This window comes from Bos javanicus, chromosome 13 (assembly GCF_032452875.1).
Source record: "Bos javanicus breed banteng chromosome 13, ARS-OSU_banteng_1.0, whole genome shotgun sequence".
Taxonomy (NCBI): domain Eukaryota; kingdom Metazoa; phylum Chordata; class Mammalia; order Artiodactyla; family Bovidae; genus Bos; species Bos javanicus.
In genome coordinates, this window is record NC_083880.1 from 50,703,900 (window position 1) to 50,722,398 (window position 18,499).

At 39.7% G+C, this 18,499-nt stretch overlaps 1 protein-coding gene across 1 annotated transcript in view; it reads right to left on the reverse strand.

Moving 5' to 3' along the window:
• The window catches only part of HAO1 (hydroxyacid oxidase 1), a 64,330-nt gene that overhangs the window by 14,789 nt on the left and 31,042 nt on the right, over positions 1 to 18,499 (reverse strand). Inside the window, exons 3-4 of the mRNA XM_061436632.1 lie at positions 17,759 to 18,014; positions 7,367 to 7,542 (exon numbers count right to left, since the gene is read on the reverse strand). Of these exons, the coding sequence (XP_061292616.1) occupies positions 7,367 to 7,542; positions 17,759 to 18,014 (432 nt within the window). The remainder of the gene's footprint in view (positions 1 to 7,366; positions 7,543 to 17,758; positions 18,015 to 18,499) is intronic.

An 18,499-nucleotide genomic window follows, 5' to 3' on the forward strand; every position in this document is an offset into this window, starting at 1 on the left:
CCACAGCTCTAAAGCATCAGTTCTTCAGTGCTCAGCTTTCTTTATGGTCCAACTCTCACCTCCATACGTGACTACCGGAAAAACCATAGCTCTGACTAGATGGACTTTGTCAGCAAAGTAATGTCTCTGTGTATTAAGTAATGTCTCTGATTTTTAATACACTGTCTAGGTTGGTCATAGCTTTTCTTCCAAGCAGCAAGTGCCTTAAATTCACAGCCACAGTCACCATTTGCAGTGATTTTGGAGTCCAAGAAAATAAAGTCTCTCACTGTTTCAATGTTTCCCCATCTATTTGTCATGAAGTGATGGGACCAGAAGCCATGGTCTTAGTTTTTGAATGTTGAGTTTTAAGCCAGCTTTTTCACTTTCCTCTTTCATTTCATCAAGAGGCTCTTCAGTTTCTCTTCAGTTTCTGCAATAAGGGTGGTGTCATCTGCATATCTGAGGTTATTGATATTTTTCCCAGCTTGTGCTTCATCCATCCTGGCATTTTGCATGATGTGCTGTGCATAGAAGTTAAATAAGCAGAGTGACAATATACAACCTTGATGTACTCTTTTCCCAATTTGGAACCAGTCCATTTTTCCAAGTCTGATCCTAACTGTTGCTTCTTGACCTGCATACAGATTTTTCAGGAGGCAGGTAAGGTGGTCTGGTATTCCCATCTCTTGAAGAATTTTCCAGTTTGTTGTGATCTACACAGTCAAAGGCTTTGACATAGTCAATAAAGCAGAAATAGATGTTTTTCTGGAATGCTCTTGCTTTTTTGATGATCCAATGGATGTTGGCAATTTGATCTCTGATCCCTCTGTCTTTTCTAAATCCAGCTTGAACATCTGAAAGTTCTCAGTTCAAATACTGTTGAAGACTGGCTTGGAGAATTTTGAGCATCACTTTGTTAGCGTGTGAGATGACTGCAATTGTGTGGTAGTTTGAGCATTCTTTGGCATTGCCTTTCTTTGGGATTGGAATGAAAACTGACTTTTCTAGTCCTGTGGCCACTCCTGAGTTTTCCAAATTTGCTGGCAGGTTGAGTACAGCACTTTCACAGCATCATCTTCTAGGATTTGAAATAACTCAACTGGAATTTCATCACCTCCACTAACTTTGTTTGTAGTGATTCTTCCTAAGGCCCACTTGACTTCAGACTCCAGGATGTCTGGCTCTAGGTAAGTGATCACACCATCATGGTTATCTGGGTCATGGAGATCTTTTTTTGTACAATGCTGTGTATTCTTGCCACCTCTTCTTAATATCTTCTGCTTCTCTTAGGTCCATACCATTTCTGTCCTTTATTGCCCCCATCTTCACCTGAAATGTTCCCTTGGTATCTCTAATTTTCCTGAAGCCCTTATCATTTGGATATTGGACATTTTAAACAGTCTTCAAGCCTCTCCATTTAATCATATTTAATGATTAAAATCATTTAATCATTTCTATTTGTCACTTTGTTTTACATTTTGGGAAATATCCTTGACCCTCTTCTTCAGTAAACCAGTAATTTTATTTTTAATTCCAAAAATCATTTTTTTTAATATTTGCGAACTGTTTTTAATGTTCCAATTTTCTTTTCACAGCAGATTCTTCTTAAACATATTTTCAATCCCTCTGAACCTATCCTTTGGAGTCTTTAAAGTTCTTTTTTCACTTTATCTCTTTCCTCTGCCATCAGCTTTTCTGCAGATGTACCATGGTCTTTTATGTTTTGGAATTTCTGAAATGCCTTGTGATGCTAAAGGTGGAGTCTCCCCTGGGCTGGAGCACAGACCCTTGGGAGACCCCATGGCTCCCAGCTCCTCACCACCCTGCACCCCTCCAAGGCAGCAGCAGGAGGCAGAGACCAGTCCCCTGGACACCCCGGAACCCCAGCAAACCTTACCCATCTTCAGCAGAGTCTCCCCTGGGCTAGTGGGGGAGTGTCACAAACAGAACTCCAGTGATTCTTCTGGCTTTCAGCTCCCACTTTTCATCCCTCATCTCTGTCACACTTGCACTCTAGACCCTAGGAACCCTCAGGCACCCTATGATATGACTTGCTCCTGCCTTCAGGGTTCTCACAAAGACTCTCTACAGGAGCAGTTTTCTTTTCATTTTCCTGGTGTCAATATACTCCCTTTACCTTTTGTTTCTTTCATAAATGTCTTGAAGTTTCTCTGCTGCTTGTGCCTTCCTTTCCTTTGCTGTCATAAGTGTTATGCATTCTTGGATTTCTGTACTTTAATTTCAGTAAGGTCTTAAATTTGATAAAAGGGTACATATGTGCTCAATCTATCATTTTGAACTAGAAATCCAATATGTTATCACACTATCATTTAAAACATGTTTAGGAAATGGTTCTCTAAAGATACAGACTTGTATGCTATCCAGGAGAACTTTCTATGATGATGGAAATGTTCTACATCTGTGTGGTTCCATATAGTAACATAAATAGCCATAGAGTAATAGAAGTGTGGCAATGTAGGTGAGAAACTGAATTTTACTTTTGTTTAATTTTAATTTACTTGAATAGCCACACTTGGCTACGGACTGACATATTGGCTAACTGAGTTTTAATGTTTGCATGGGTTTACCCACTCTAATAAAGAGATGTACCATGGTATTTTTTTATGTCTAGATGTATCTATATCTATAAGTAACCTTAACAAACAATGTAAAATGTAACTAGAATTGCTCTGGTTATCTAATTGCATGTGTGATATCAAACATAAAAATCAAAAGTTAAAAAATTAAAATATTTGAAATATATTTTATGAATCTCATGATTGAAGATATATGTAATCTTCTGATTTATAATGCAAATACTTGCCACCAGGTAGCTATAACCTGTGTTTTAAGATATTGAATACTGTCAATAAACTGACCCTATACAGTATGAAAAAGAGATTAACCCCTTAGGCTTGGTAGTAAGGCCACCTAGATTTGAATCCCATATCTGCTTCATGCTTGTCATGTAAGCGGCAAATTACTTAACTTGTTTGGTACATCAGTGTACTAACCACAAAATGGGGATAAAGATTCAAATATGATTGGTTTGTGGATTAAATGAGTTGAATGAGCTCTTAGAAAGTACCTGACATGTTGAGCACTCAGATAAATATGATTATTATTATTTTCAGCTGATGGTACAGGAAATACTAACTAAGAATATGAGTAGGTAGAGGAAGATTTATTTGCTGGATACTTTTGGCAAATCTATTTAAGTTTTGTTTATAACAACAAATTTTAATCATAGTGAGGGTTATGATTATTATGAGCTTTTCATTTTGAAGGAAGTGCTATTTAAGTCTTAGTTTGTTGTCTTCTATCATCTCAGATGGTTTTCTGTGTTCTACCAGGCAGTGCTGGGAATGTAGGGAGAAATCACTGAATGGTTTTCTAAGAAGACGAGATCATGAGTATGTAGAGAAAAAATGAAAGTAATCATTTATGACCACTTATGTATCCCTTTCCTTAGCTGTTTATGTAATCTTGTTCACATTTTATTTTAACTCAGAGAGAAAAACAATGTTTTCTTAACAAGAGAGTCAAAGTGGACATAGCAAATGTTCATGAATCTTGGATATTTTCATTAACCTTTAGAGTTTACTAGTATGACATTCCAAATTTGTTATTTGCCAGTTAATACACTAACGGATTCACAAACACAACAGTCAATAGTGAATAGCACTGTTTGCTATCTTATTAATACATTATTTCCATACTTAATCTTAAATACCAAAGTAAGTACTCAAGATTTAGAGTAGTATTATCTTCTATCTATTGTCAAGGCCTTGAACAATAGACATATAGCAGGACTCTATGCTATTTCAATAGGAGCTTAGTAACTAAATCCTAGCTTCATGGCAGCAGTTTTGAATACAGTTCAGGAACACTGAGTGAATATTCTTTGAGAATGTCTTTAAAAACTATAGATAGGGTAATAATGAGTTAAAGACGTTTCTGAGAAGCCAAAAATCACTAGAGAAGTGAGACCGTCTAGTTTTAAATTTTTTAATTAGAAAAAAATTCTAAAAAGCACATGCCTTTGTTTATAATGCCATTTGTTAGCGTGAGTTCTGAGGAAAACCTAACCCTGTCTCAAGTACATATTTGGAGTTTGTGTTGAGATTTCCAAAGACAGAGTTTAACCACAGCAAGAGATTGCATCTTGCTGTTTTAGTTGCATTCATTAGAATGCAATCCTTAAAACGGTGGTAAGGGGGGATGTTTCATTGAGATCTTCTCAGTTGCCTGTGATTTCATATTCCTACAAATATAATCTGTACCTTTCTGGTAAAAGGAAAATGAAAAAGATAGATGACTCTTAGTCAATCCATGTAACTTCTGGATGAAGATCTGTGAAATAATGAGACCTGGATTTCCCAGAATTGGCCTTAGCACTCCCGCCTCCCCTCCACCCAGACTGAACCTATGCACCACTTAATGTCATTGTTGTCATAGTGATGATTCTTGTTTGTTAAATAAATGAAGTAAATAGTTACAGAGAAGTTAGACAATGTAAACTGCACGTGTACAAATAAGTTATTTCCTTTCAAATGCCAAATGCCCAGTCTTTCCTTCTCTTGCTTTTGAGCTCTCTCTAGTTATAGATATTCATGCAGTTTTCCCTAAGTATTTTACTCAATAAACATTCAGGCTGTCTACTGAGTGAAAAACACATAACATGGATAAGAAAGAAAAAAGAGAAGTAAAAGTGTTGGTAGTGGTCCTTGGTGTAACGGCCACAGAATGATGTTCTTGAAGTCAAAACATTTTTCAACTTAATATGTGATAGTAAATCATTCAGTAGATTCACATCATATCCTAGAGGACAAAGTGGTAGAAAATTAGGTATATTGGGAATCCAAAATTGAAACATTGGTTAGAAATTAAATTGGTGATTTTACCCCAACTGCTGTGAGCCTTCTGTGATGAGAGTGATTAAATACTTGAAACAGCATTTTTAAAATAATTTTTAATTAATTTTAAATATTTTAAATAATTTTTTAATAATTTTCTAAATGGATTACACCCTTTCAGTTCCCTCAGTGACACCACTGTGAAGTGAAAGTGAAAGTAGCTCAGTCATGTCCGACTCTTTGCGACAATACAGCCCATGGACAATACAGCCCATGGACAATACAGCCCATGGACCACACAGCCCATGGACCACACAGCCCGTGGAATTCCCCAGGCCAGAACACTGGAGTGGGGAGCTGTTCCCTTCTCCAGGGGATCTTTCCAACCCAGGGATCAAACAGAGGTCTCCCACATTGCAGGCTGATTCTTTACCAGCTAAGCCACAAGGGAAGTCCCAGAAGACTTTGAAGTGGGTAGCCTATCCCTTTTCCAGTGGCTCTTCCCAACCCAGGAATCAAACTGGGGTCTCCTGCATTGCCGGTAGATTCTTTACCAGCTGAGCTACCAGGGATTAGCTACAATTCTTGCCCAGATTACAGCAGTTTCCTAAATTGCTTCCCTGACCACAGCTAGGCCACCTCCATTGAGTCGGCCCATTATACAAAGCTTGCTTTTTCTACACTGCTGATCTGATGAGGTTGTTTCCCTCATCAAGGTTCTTAGTAGTTCTCAATCATCTTAAAGTCTACATACGGCTTATATGGTTTAACATTGTTACTTGTGACTGCTGTATTTCAACATGACCGAAGTCTGAAAAAGAGTCTTTTGACCTGATGTCATGACAAAAGTCAAGGATCATCTTTCATCCTGGAATGAAACCTTCCCTAAATCACTTTTATAACTGTCCAAACACTATTTAAGCCATACCCTTATAGTGCATAGATTTCAATCTCAGTATGTACAACATCTTATCTCACCCAAATTCTTGTTTTTATGTCTGTCCCCTCCAAGAATGAGATGTGCTTTGGCCAAGGATCTCAAATTATTGTCTTTTATTTTAGCACACAGTAAGCATAATAAATGTTTATGAAATGAGTGAGTGAATAAGTGAATGAATGAGCAAATAAATGGGACAGATCCTTCGCGTTAATATTTCAGTACCTACAGTGGAATATAGCTACAGGAAGTAGCACTAATAATCATGGACTACAGTATGAATGCAAGTAAGGTCAGCAAAACTGTTTAAAGGTGTCTGTAATATCAGTATATACTCAAAAAAGTATAATCCACAGAAATTTTGAACTGACAATAGTCTATAGAAAAGAATATAACAATGTCTTTTAAAAGCACAGATTAAGACAGATCAGGATTTAAACATATCTCCACTACTTAAAAGCTCCATTATGAAAAGTGAAAGTTGCCCAGTCATATCCGATTCTTTGCAACCCCATGGACAATACAGTCCATGGAATTCTCCAGGACAGAATACTGGAGTGGGTAGCCATTCCCTTCTGCAGAGGATCTTCTCCACCCAGGAATCAAACCTAGGACTCCCACATTGCAGGTGGATTTTCACCATGTGAACTACCAGGAAAGCCCAAGAATACTGGAGTGGGTAGCCAAGCTTCATTAGGCCCATTCTTTTACTCACATTAGCTTATTTTTGTGTCCATACTATTAAATAAAGTCAGGGGCATTCCCAGAGCTTTATAAATAAGGGCCATGGTACTCATACATATTCAAGTAAAACCAATGAAAAAGTTTTGATTCTAAGTCATAGTTAACCCTGAGATAAATTAATGGAATCTCTCATCACAGAGCCACTTACTTAAACATTTCCATTTGAAATAATATGTTTCGGGCAGTTATCTACATAACAGTATTAAATGTTTTCAAAGGCAAGAAAATATTTTTGTGGGTGAACACATTTACATTCCAAATTATTATATTCATTGGTACCTCCCTGTGGGATTTGCATACATGTGGATATTGGGGAATTTGTCAAGTTTCTTAACAACCATGGCTTGATATTTGAAGATTTTAACATTCTAGTCCACCATTCTTTAAAGAGAGGTGATATGGGATTCCACACTCAAAAAATCAGTTCTAGTCATTAGTACTGGGAGGGAACAGGAGAAAAATACAAAGGGCTCTTAAACATATCTGGCTGTCATAATGTCTTCCTTGGGACTTATTGATTTGAGAGCAGTTGTTGGCAGCTTTCAGCCAAAGCAACAAACTCAAGACCTTCTACCTAGGTTTTGCCAAGCTCTGTGATTCAATGGCATCCAAAATCAGGCAATCCCACTACTTTAGAAAAAGTAACTTTTTACATCATAAGAGCCCTGTTCTCCTTCAGAAGGAAGAAACATTTAGTCATTAATGTCAAATGGGAGAACTGAGAGATGGATTTATATTTCCATATTAATTATTTGGAAATAATTGATTATTTTCCCTTAAAATATCATGATCATATCCATAAAGAATCATAAAATCAGAATTCACTCAAGTAGAGAAATAAACAAACCTCTCAAAATGCCTTTTGCAACAATGGGCAGAGATGTCAGTCTTCTCAGCCATTTAATATCCTCCCAGCTGATGGATGGGTCTATTGCTTTAGCCACATATGCAGCGAGTCCACTTTTGTCTCCAAAATTTTCCTTAGGAGAAAATGCTAAATCATTGGTTTCAAAATTTTTCATTCTGAAACAAAGAGATACATAACATGAGAAACTTCCCAAATTAGAAGTATCTTTACAATGACTCATTCAATGAAAAAAAAGAAGGGTACCCTTTTCAAATCAATTGACTGTTCACTCTCCAAGTTGATCACATTTATGTTTTCGTGTTTTGATGAAGGAGTCCAGGCTAAATATGACAACTTAGTAGACTTAATTGGTCACTTAAAGTTTATTTTACATCTTATAATGTATGATTTTTATATAAATTTATATCTTTTTATATAAATAAGTCAGATTAAAGGATAAAACTTTGGCCAAGTTCAAATATCTCTACCTTTTTAAGCCAGTCTGTGAATATAAACAATCAATTTGATGCTATTTTCAAAGGCAATGCATACTAATCATAAGACGAACATTTGCATGATGCATCACAATTTACAATGGGCATTCATATACCCACAATGTTTAAAAAACTTTTGGAAGATAAAATTCACACTCTATAATTTCTATTTTATACAAAAAAAAAAAAAAAACCATAATTGTAGAACAAGATGCCCCCATGTATTAACTAATGCAGCATTTGGGTTTCAAACTGGTCTCGACTCATTTTTTTTAAGAATTTTTTTTCTGTGTGCATCATTTTAAAGTCTTTCTATTTCATGCTTTGGTTTCTTGACTGTGAGGCATGTGGGATCTTAGCTCCCCAACTAAGGATCGAACCTGTATCCCCTGCATTGGAAGTGAGGTTTTAACCACTGGACCACCAGGAAAGTCTCAGCGTCTCTGACTCCTAATTACATTCTCTTCACTCAGATCTCAACTGCACTCTGTCAATTACATTAGACTTCAGAAATCTTTCAAAGTCCTTGTGGAAAATTCTAGAGGAGATTGGAAATGCAGTATTAACACCTCTGTCTGGGGTCACTGTAAACTCTTTTCCTTGTCTTTTTTTTTCTTCTTTCAACTCTTTTCCTGCTACCATGTTGGTGTGGTGGTGGTGCTGGTGCTTGGTCATAGGGAGAAGTGGAAAGTGGTTCCCAGCAGATGCACTGTCAGCTCTTGCTTTTTTTCTCTATTTACTTGTTTTTTCTGTCTTCTTACTCAGAACCCCCAATCTTCTAGACAATCCTGACCAGGATATGAGTTTCCAAGACCTTCCTTACTTTGCCTGAGGTGTGATGGTTAGTTTTGTCAGCTTGACTGGGCTAAGGGATGCTTAAGCAGCTGGTAAAACATTACTTCTGGGTATGTCCATAAAGATGTTTCTAGGTGAGATTAGCATTTATATCAGTAGACTGAGAAGAGATTGGGCAGGCATCTTCTAATCTGTGGAGGTCCCAAATAGGACAAAAAGGTGGAGGAAGAATAAGTTCATTGTCTTTGTTTGAGCAGGGACATCCATTGTCTCCTACCCTTCACATTGGAGCTATTGGTTGTCAAACCTTCAGGTTTTGACCAGGACTTACACTATGGGCTCCCAGTTTTGAGGCCTTTCAGACACAGACTGTGACTTATACCATTAACTCCCCCCATCTTAGGCCTCAGGTTTAGGTTGAAACTACTCTGGCTTTCCTGGACCTATTCCTACAACCTGGGCCTCCAGCTTGTAGATAATAGATTGTGGGATTTCTCAGCCTCCTTAATTGTGTGAGCAAATCCCTTATAGTAAATATCTCTATAGATATAGATACAGATATTTCAATACGGACATCCTACTTGTTCTGTTTCTCTGGAGAACCTGACTAATACATATGACTTTTTCTTACTCCTGGGGCCTGAGTCACCCTCAACACAGCAGACTCAACTTGTCAAGGATGTTGGTATACACATACCCCAGCTCCTTCAACCCTGGGCAGATTAACTCTGAGATAGATTCTACAAGATCTCCCAGAGTTTCCCAGCAGGATTAAGCTTCAGTTGCCCATAGCTGTGACTGTCTTTGTAACATGCCAATTGTTGACCATCTCCCCTCCCTGATACCTCTTCCCCACTCCTCTACCAATATTCCTACCATCTTCTAAAGGTACTACTTTTACTTAAATCAGTGGTTCACATTCTTCTCCTAAAGAAACACAGAGACACAACCCCACTGAGTTTCTCCCTTCTCCTATGTCTAATTTTGTTAACTCAGCTTAGAACAGTATTTCTCTAACTAATCTAGAAGATTTTGCAGCTGGCTTACTCTACACCTGAAGTCTTTTCTCTTAGTCTAATATCCTGATATCTTGGAAGATTTTGGAAGTTCTCCAAGCTAAGGACAAAGTCTTTTCTGCCTATATCTCTGACCACTGATTGGATGGATGGCCTTCCAAATACACACTGGCACCACCCAGTGGTGACTTAGCTGCCTGAAATCAGCTTAGCAGACCTAAATCCAACTGCCAACTTCATTTCTCTAAAAGGCTGACTTTGAATGATGACAGTGACCTAGACTCACCTTGCTCTTCGGCACATTATGAATTACTCTGCTAGCAAGTCTCTTCTTTGTGTTAAAGTAAAAGCTATATATGGATCTCTGGCTTAGTCATCAGTCTTTACTCCTTTCCACTGGCTCTGACATTGAACACAGAAAGTATCTTGGAGCCAAGGCTATAACAATTTTTATATAAACTTAGAAGTACAGAGGTACAAAATTTTTACAAAACTAGGGCTTCCCTGGTAGCTCAGTGGTAAAGAATCTGCCTGCCAGTGTAGGAAACACAGGAGACTTGGGTTCAATCTCTGAGTCAAGAAGATCCCCTGGAGGAGGAAATGGCAACCTGGAAAATTCCATGGACAGAGGAGCCTGGTGGGCTATAGTCCATGGGATCACAAAGAGTCAGACATGACTGAGCAACTGAGCGCTGAGGTTTAATGCCTTTAATGTGCTTATAAATAGCTGGTTGTGTAGCTTAGACAGCATCTATTATCATAAGGCCATGGACATTCACATCCCATGTAACTGTCTTCAACCACTGGCTAAGTTTTCTCAATAAGGATTGACTATGACTCAGGTCATAGAGAAGACCTTCGCCTTGGAGAAGGCAATGGCACCCCACTCCAGTACTCTAGCCTGGAAAATCCCATGGACGGAGGAGCCTGGTAGGCTGCAATCCCTGGGGTCGCAAAGAGTCGGACACGACTGAGCGACTTCACTTTCACTTTTCACTTTCATGCATTGGAGAGGGAAATGGCAACCCACTCCAGTGTTCTTGCCTGGAGAATCCCAGGGACAGGGGAGCCTGGTGAGCTGCCATCTATGGGGTTGCACAGAGTCAGACACGACTGAAGCAACTTAGCAACATGACTCAGGTGGCCACTAAAGGCCACAGAAAATCACAAATCCATGAAAGTCATATTTGTATCCATTATTTGCTGAGGTTTGGTTTAGATTATAGCTGAAATACTCTGAGCTTCTTTTTTAAGTCAAACCACTTAAGGTTGTACATTTTATCACAGATTTTGGCCTTCTGTGGTCATCCTAACTTGAACTAAGCTAACCTAGTCAATAAACATACCCTTATTATTGGAGGCCTATTCCATTACTTAGAAATGATACTAAGCGATATTAAATTTCAAACCTTTAAATAATATTGTTAATAAGAAAAAGGTCCTGTCTGTCCATGCCATAGCAAAACCAGAGGGGAAAAAAGAATAATATCTGTACGTGTATATTCTCTGCATAGCACCCCACCCCCATCCCAAACAAGCTACAGTGTTTCAGCAGGGGTGGGGTGAAAGGGTGAAAGGGATAGGAAAAAACAGAAACATGGATAAAATTATATAAATAACTGTTGTTATTCTTGGATGGCTAAATGCAGATCAACACTTGAATGAATGTTGCCTTACAGAAATTTCAGGGTACAATGAAGCCTTGTTGTTACTCTTAAACGTTGTTCAAAGCCAGAAGCCAAGAAAAAGTTTTCAGATATCTTGACAGAGACCCACGATGGAGTGTTTTAACCATGGCTCCAAAGGAAACCTCCATGAATGCTATTTTTATTAGAATTATGACATATACACAAAAAACACTTAAAGCAGCTTCTGATAACCAAAGTATTTCATTTCATAAGGAAGGAAAAGGGCAACATCAAAATAATAACAAGATTACTTGGGACTTAATTCTCTGAATCCCAATCTGTTTAATGACCCACAGGCAAGGGATAGGATTTCTTTTTTGTAAAGGATTCATTGTGCCTTGAAAGGCCCCTAAATATACTTTTTAATCTAATATAAAAATGATTTTAGTTTTTAGTAAGTTAGCATCATAAAAATGTAACAACTACTAAGGAAAGTTAACATTATTAAATAATCAAAATTAATGTCAGTAATGATGACTATTATTGAGATATCATATGTCTCCACTGTGGGAAACACATTACAAAATAACAACCAGTAGAACACATAATCGAAGAAGGCATGGCACCCCACTCCAATACTCTTGCCTGGAAAATCCCATGGACAGAGCAGCCTGCTGGGCTGCAATCCATGGGGTCGCTAAGAGTCGGACACGACTGAGCGACTTCACTCTCACTTTTCACTTTCATGCATTGGAAAGGGAAATGGCAACCCACTCCAGTGTTCTTGCCTGGAGAATCCCAGGGACCAGGGAGCATGGTGGGCTGTCATCTCTGGGGTCGCACAGAGTCGGACACGACTGAAGCGACTTAGCAGCAGCAGCAGAACACATAATATCAGTATAACATAAGAGACATTCAAAATACGTAATAGATATTTGTACATGGAACAGCAATCTTTAATACTGTGATTAGGAAAACATTTCTATTTACTGCATAGCCCTGCTAACTTTTTCTTCCATGTGGCTGGGTATTTGGAAGAAAAGTTCAGGGCATGGATTTTAAGTATGAGCTCAAACCCTTATTCAAATTCTTATTAGTATTGTTTTATTGGGTAAATCTGTTATAATCTAGTACATTTTTATTCAACATTACTTACTGAGCACTGACCATTTGCCAGTGTTTTAGTAAAATGGTCAAAAATACTGGCTACCTAGGTTGACATTCTAGCTAGGGGAGTCAGAAAATAAACAAGAAACATAATCAACAGGTAATTTATGGAGTCTGTTAGAACATAGTTCAGTTCAGTCATTCAGTCATGTCCAACTCTTTGCAACCCCATGAATCGCAGCACGCCAGGCCTCCCTGTCCATCACCATCTCCCGGAGTTCACTCAGACTCACATCCATCGAGTCGGTGATGCCATCCAGCCATCTCATCCTCTGTCGTCCCCTTCTCCTCCTGCCCCCAATCCTTCCCAGCATCAGGGTTTTTTCCAATGAGTCAACTCTTCACATGAGGTGGCCAAAGTACTGGAGTTTCAGCTTTAGCATCATTCCTTCCAAAGAACACCCAGAGCTGATCTCCTTTAGAATGGACTGGTTGGATCTCCTTGCAGTCCAAGGAACTCTCAAGAGTCTTCTCCAACACCATAGTTCAAAAGCATCAATTCTTTGGCTCTCAGCTTTCTTCACAGTCCAACTCTCACATCCATACATGACCACTGGAAAAACCATAGCCTTGACTAGACGGACCTTTGTTGGCAAAGTAATATCTCTGCTTTTCAATATGCTATCTAGGTTGGTCATAACTTTCTTCCCAAGGAGTAAGCATCTTTTAATTTCATGGCTGCAGTCACTATCTGCAGTGATTTTGGAGCCCAAAAAATAAAGTCTGACACTGTTTCCCCATCTATTTCCCATGAAGTGATGGGACCAGATGCCATGATCTTCGTTTTTCTGAATGTTGAGCTTTAAGCCAACTTTTTCATTCTCCTCTTTCACTTTCATAAGTACTATACAAAATAAAGAAAAAAGAAGAGCAGAACAAGAGGGATGTGAGCTGGTAGAGGCTTTACTTGAAAGTTTAAATATGATAATTGGATGTGGCCCCAATGAGAAGCTATCTTGTAGAGGAAATTGGCAGAGCTGTGTCATTGTATCTGTTTCCTGTTGCTGCTATAACAAGCACAACCCTAGAGGCTTTCAGTTCAGTTCAGTTTAGTTCAGTCGCTCAGTCGTGTCTGCTCTTTGCGACCCCATGAATCACAGCATGCCAGGCATCCCTGTCCATCACCAACTCCTGGAGTTTACCCAAACTCATGTCCATCGAGTCAGTGATGCCATCCAGCCATCTCATCCTCTGTTATCCCCTTCTCTTCCTGCCCCCAATCCCTCCCAGCATCAGGGTCTTTTCCAATGAGTCAACTCTTCGCATGAAATGGCCACAGTATTGAAGTTTCAGCTTCAGCATCAGTCCTTCTAAAGAACACCCAGGACTGATCTCCTTTTAGGATGGACTGGTTGGATCTCCTTGCAGTCCAAGGGACTCTCAAGAGTCTTCTCCAACACTACAATTTAAAAGCATCAATTTTTTGGCACTCAGCTTTCTTCATAATCCAACTCTCAAAGTGACACAAATTTATTATAGTCTAGAGGTCAGAAGTTCAAACTGTCTCATTGGACTAAACTCAAGGGGTCAATAGGGCTATTTCCCTTCCAGAGGCTCTAGGGGAGAATCTCTTTCCTTGACTTTTCCAGCTTCTAGAAACCATCTATATTTCCCTGTTTCCAGATGCTATCACTCCAACTTCTACTTCTCTCATCGCATCTCTTTCTCTGACTCTGACCGTCCTGCTTGCCTCTTATAAGGAGCCTTTTCATTACCTTAAGCCTCCTGTCATAATCCAGGATAATCATCTCATCTCAAGGTCCTTAACTTAATCACACCTGCCAAGTTCATTCTGCCATGTAAAAAGTAACATATTCACAGGTTCCAAGGTTCAGAACATAGGCATCTTTGGAAGGTTATTATCCTGCTTAATATTATGTGACTTAACATTGTAACTGTTTTCCTAACCAAATAATTTAGAGGCTATCTGCCATGTACAAAGTCCTCCTCCACAAATCGCTTTCTCTCCTCTAGACCCCCAACCCAAGATCCCCACACTTATTGTATCTCTATTCTTTTCTCTACCGTTCATCTTTGGTTTCCCAATATAAAAACAAGTAGCTTCATCCCTGATGTCAAAATGTAAAGGAAGTGAAGTTAGTTTGCATTGATTTGGGGAAAGAATGTTACAGGCAGAGGGAAGAATCAGTTCTGAGGCTCTAAGGCGCAGATGTGGCTGGCACCCTGAAAAAATAGGAGGAAGCAGGAGATGCTGGGAAGAATGAATGAAGATGAGAATGCTGGCAATGAGGTCAGAGAAGGGGGTGCCTCACCCGCCACTTTTATCCCCAGAAACCTGGGAAGACAGCACAGTCTCATCTCTTTTGTGTGCTATTCTCTGGCTACTGTGGTGAATACTTTATTTCAGGGCCTAAGGAAGCACGTCCCAAGGCAAATCATCAAAAGGGTAGGTGTCATGATTTAGCTTGACCTTAGTCAATGATTGGAAATTTCTTTTAACTGCCTTAGTGCTGCCCCAAAGAGCCAAATTTTAACCCAGGGTAAACAAGCCACCCGCGTGTGGTGTGGAGATGGACTCGGGTCCCTGACTCAGCGCCTCAGGAGCCAATCTGGTGAACTGGCTTCAATCCTCGCCTCTTCCGGGAGCAGATGAGAATTCGCCTTACTCCCCCTCAGTCTCGGGGACCTCCACGCTGCTCATCATGCGGCACATCCATGTGTTTTGCATATGGACCAGGCAGAGATTACCAAACTCTTGAACTCTGGCTGGTCCCAGAAGCCAAGAGTCAGGACCCGCCCCCTTCTCTCCAGGCAGAGGAAGCCACCAGGGCTGGAAGGAGCCGTTGCTTTACAGACTCATTCTCATCTGGATTTCCTGCCTCTTTCGCCTGCCAAACCTCATTCTGAACAGCCCGGCTTCACCTTCTATGAGTCAGGTCAATTGCGGAAAGAAACCTGATTTCGTATCAGGCTGTAACAGATGAGCTTTTGGGCAGCACGTGCCCTCCAGCGGAAGCCAGGGCCTCCCGTTGTGGGATCTGGCTTCACTGCTGAATGTGGGCCCCAGGGCGCTGCACGCCGCCCACCGCCCCCCGTCACCCCGAAGCCCAAAGGGACAAACAGCGTCAGTGTGCGCTCTGACGGCCAGGGCTCCGGCAAAGGGTGTTTCCTGTGTTCCCCGTAGTCTAGATGTGTGGCTCATTATTTGATCATCTTCAGAAGGAAGATGTGACAAGCTGGGGAGCCGTGGCCACTCCTCTACACATTGACAGCTGAAAAGGGCCTTTGTCTCCTGGTCCCTCACGTCATCTGGGCAGGAGCCCGGGAGGAAGGAGGAGGGGGAAAGAACAGCAGCCTTCCCGCTCCTGGCTGAGTGGCCCTGGCACCCAAGGAGTAAGAGATATGGGCCAGAATTAACATGGGTGTCATCCGCCAGCTAAGTAGATACCACGTGAAGCCTGTTTTGTTATCCAGAGCCAGAAACTGCTTCCTAAACTTAAAGAACAAACCCGCTGTATTATTTATTGTTGTCGCTAGCAGAAGTGGTAGTAGAAGAGGGAAAAGAAATAGCAAATTCCTATTCAAATGGTCAAAGGGAAACAATGAGGAACATTTCCTGTCAGAAGCCTAAATACTGGGAAACAACATTTTAGAAAGTCTAAAAACTAAGGTAATCAAAAGAGAGAAAAATGTGAATTCATATTAAGAATTAATATAGATTAATAAGATTTCATATTAAGGACATTTGAAACCATCTACTTTCTGATAAATTTGGCAAGAAGTAGAAATATGTCAAGGATTTTTGTTTTTGTTCTCTTAGAAAGACAGGGTGTTTGGTAACTCCATGTCTGGGATGTGTGGAGCAGGGTGATTGATGGCTGTCAGGGGAACACTTCCTCATTCTGCCAGTGGGCCATTAAGGATATTATATACAGAAAGAAATCCTAAACCTACCTGGAATTATCACAGAGATCACATCACACAGCTCATTTATATATGGTTTAACAGCAAGATTTTATGCACAGTAGCTTATACTTAAATAGGTATACACACAGAAGAGCTATATGACAGTTATGTAACACACAAGACTATGAACTTACATGACGGTTGGAAGACATTCCATTCTCTAATACACTAGGAATCCTGGCTCTCAACAGTCTTCTTGTCCTTATGTGGAATGCTGATTTGATTTTGAATCTTTTAGATTTTGGATCTTTTAGGAGGATTAACTTTATATGTAGACAGAATAAGCAATAGTCCAGTGAAGTGAGGTCTAGGATTCCAAAGAAGTCATCCCTCATTTCTTGTACTCTGGTGGATGCTTTGAAATCCCATCATCAAAATGTCCTCCATTAAAACTAAGATTTTGGTTCTGGTCAAATAATTTTAGCCCTAAAGTCTATCGGTCAAACACTGGTATGAAAAACATAAGGGCAGATTTTGATAGGAACCAAGGGAAGGTAAAAACAAAGGGGAGGAGAGATTTGTAGCTCTGTCTTTTTTCAATAAGCTCCAGAGTTTCTAGTTTTGACTCAAGATGATTCTAATCTTTTACAGAGAAAAGGACTATAATTCCCTGTTGATGGATCAGCTGAATGGCCTAATAAAACCATCACAGTTCAGTCTTAGATTCCTAGATTGTACATTGTTTTTTCTCAGATGAATGAGTGAGTGAATGGATGAAAGAATGAATGAACCAATAAATAAACTAGTGAATCTTGAACCATGGGCGAACCACAACAAAAGAGATATATTACTGAAAGAAGTAGGAGACGGGGCAGCAAATATGTGACTTCTTTTGTCTCCATTCTTTTAGCTTTCTTCAATCTTCCCTGCCAGAATTGTTCCAAATACAATTAAAAATAAAATTAAAAGGGTGCTTTTTTATTTTAACAGGCAAAGAAATATGGTATTAGGATTACAATAGCAAGCTGTTGCTTAAGTTAAATTAAGTATCTTTTATCTATATGGCAATGCATCCTACTAAAAGCCCTTAATACACTCTGAGACATAGATTTTTTTACTTTGACAAGTATATGGCAAATCTTGTCTCTGCTGTTATAGCTCAAGTATGCAACACTCACATAAGATGTGTGATTTGCTGAGGATTATATGGATATTTGACAATGACACCATCTCTAGAACCCAGACCTTATCTTTCCTAGACACAATCTCATACAGCCATACTTTGGGACCAACATTTTGTGAAGATCTAATTCCCCAGAGCACCCAAGTGGAAACTGGAGAAAGTCTTTGGAACTGGATCATGACAAGAACAAATAGAAATAGAAAATAAGTTAAGGGGCCCAGTGATCAAACAGCCATGGTTACCTGAGTTGGGGTGGCATCTTGAACCTGTTACGCACGTCATCAAAGCGGTTGCCCAGGTAAGGGGTATCCACTGTCACAAATATGGCCTTGTAGCCCATTCGCTCAGCCCTCCGCACAAGCTGCTTGGTGACCTCACGGTCCTTGTAGATGTACAGCTGCAGCCAGCGAATCGCCTCGGGACCAGCTTCTGCCACTTCTTCAATTGAGGAGGTGGCCCAGGAACTCAGCATCATGCCAGTTCCCAGTGACCTGCAGGCTGAGGAAGGAAAGAGAAGATCAAGACCAGCTTGACATTTTCCCTACTCTAGTCTCCAAGTTGTGGTTCATGGGATAAAGACAGCTACAAAGACAATTTAGAAATAAAAAGTTGCATCTTTAAAAAGTTAGAAACACTCTTTCCTTTCCACACTCTGTGAATAGATATGAAGACAAAATTGACCCAAATGGCCAAAGATGTGCTATATGTAAAGATTAAAAACTTAGAAGCAACTTGAATCTCCAACCTTAAGGAAATAGATAAATGGTAGTTCATAAATAAAATGAGATATACACAGCCATGAAAAGTAATTTTTGTAATAGTTAATTTTATGTGTCAGCTTGGCTAGGCAATGGTTCCCAGATATTTGCTCAAATGTGTCTAGATGTTGCTGTAAGATTTTTTTTGTTAAGAGTTTAGCATTTAAATCAGTGAAAGTGAAAGTGAAGTCGCTCAGTCGTGTCCGACTCTTTGGGACCCCGTGG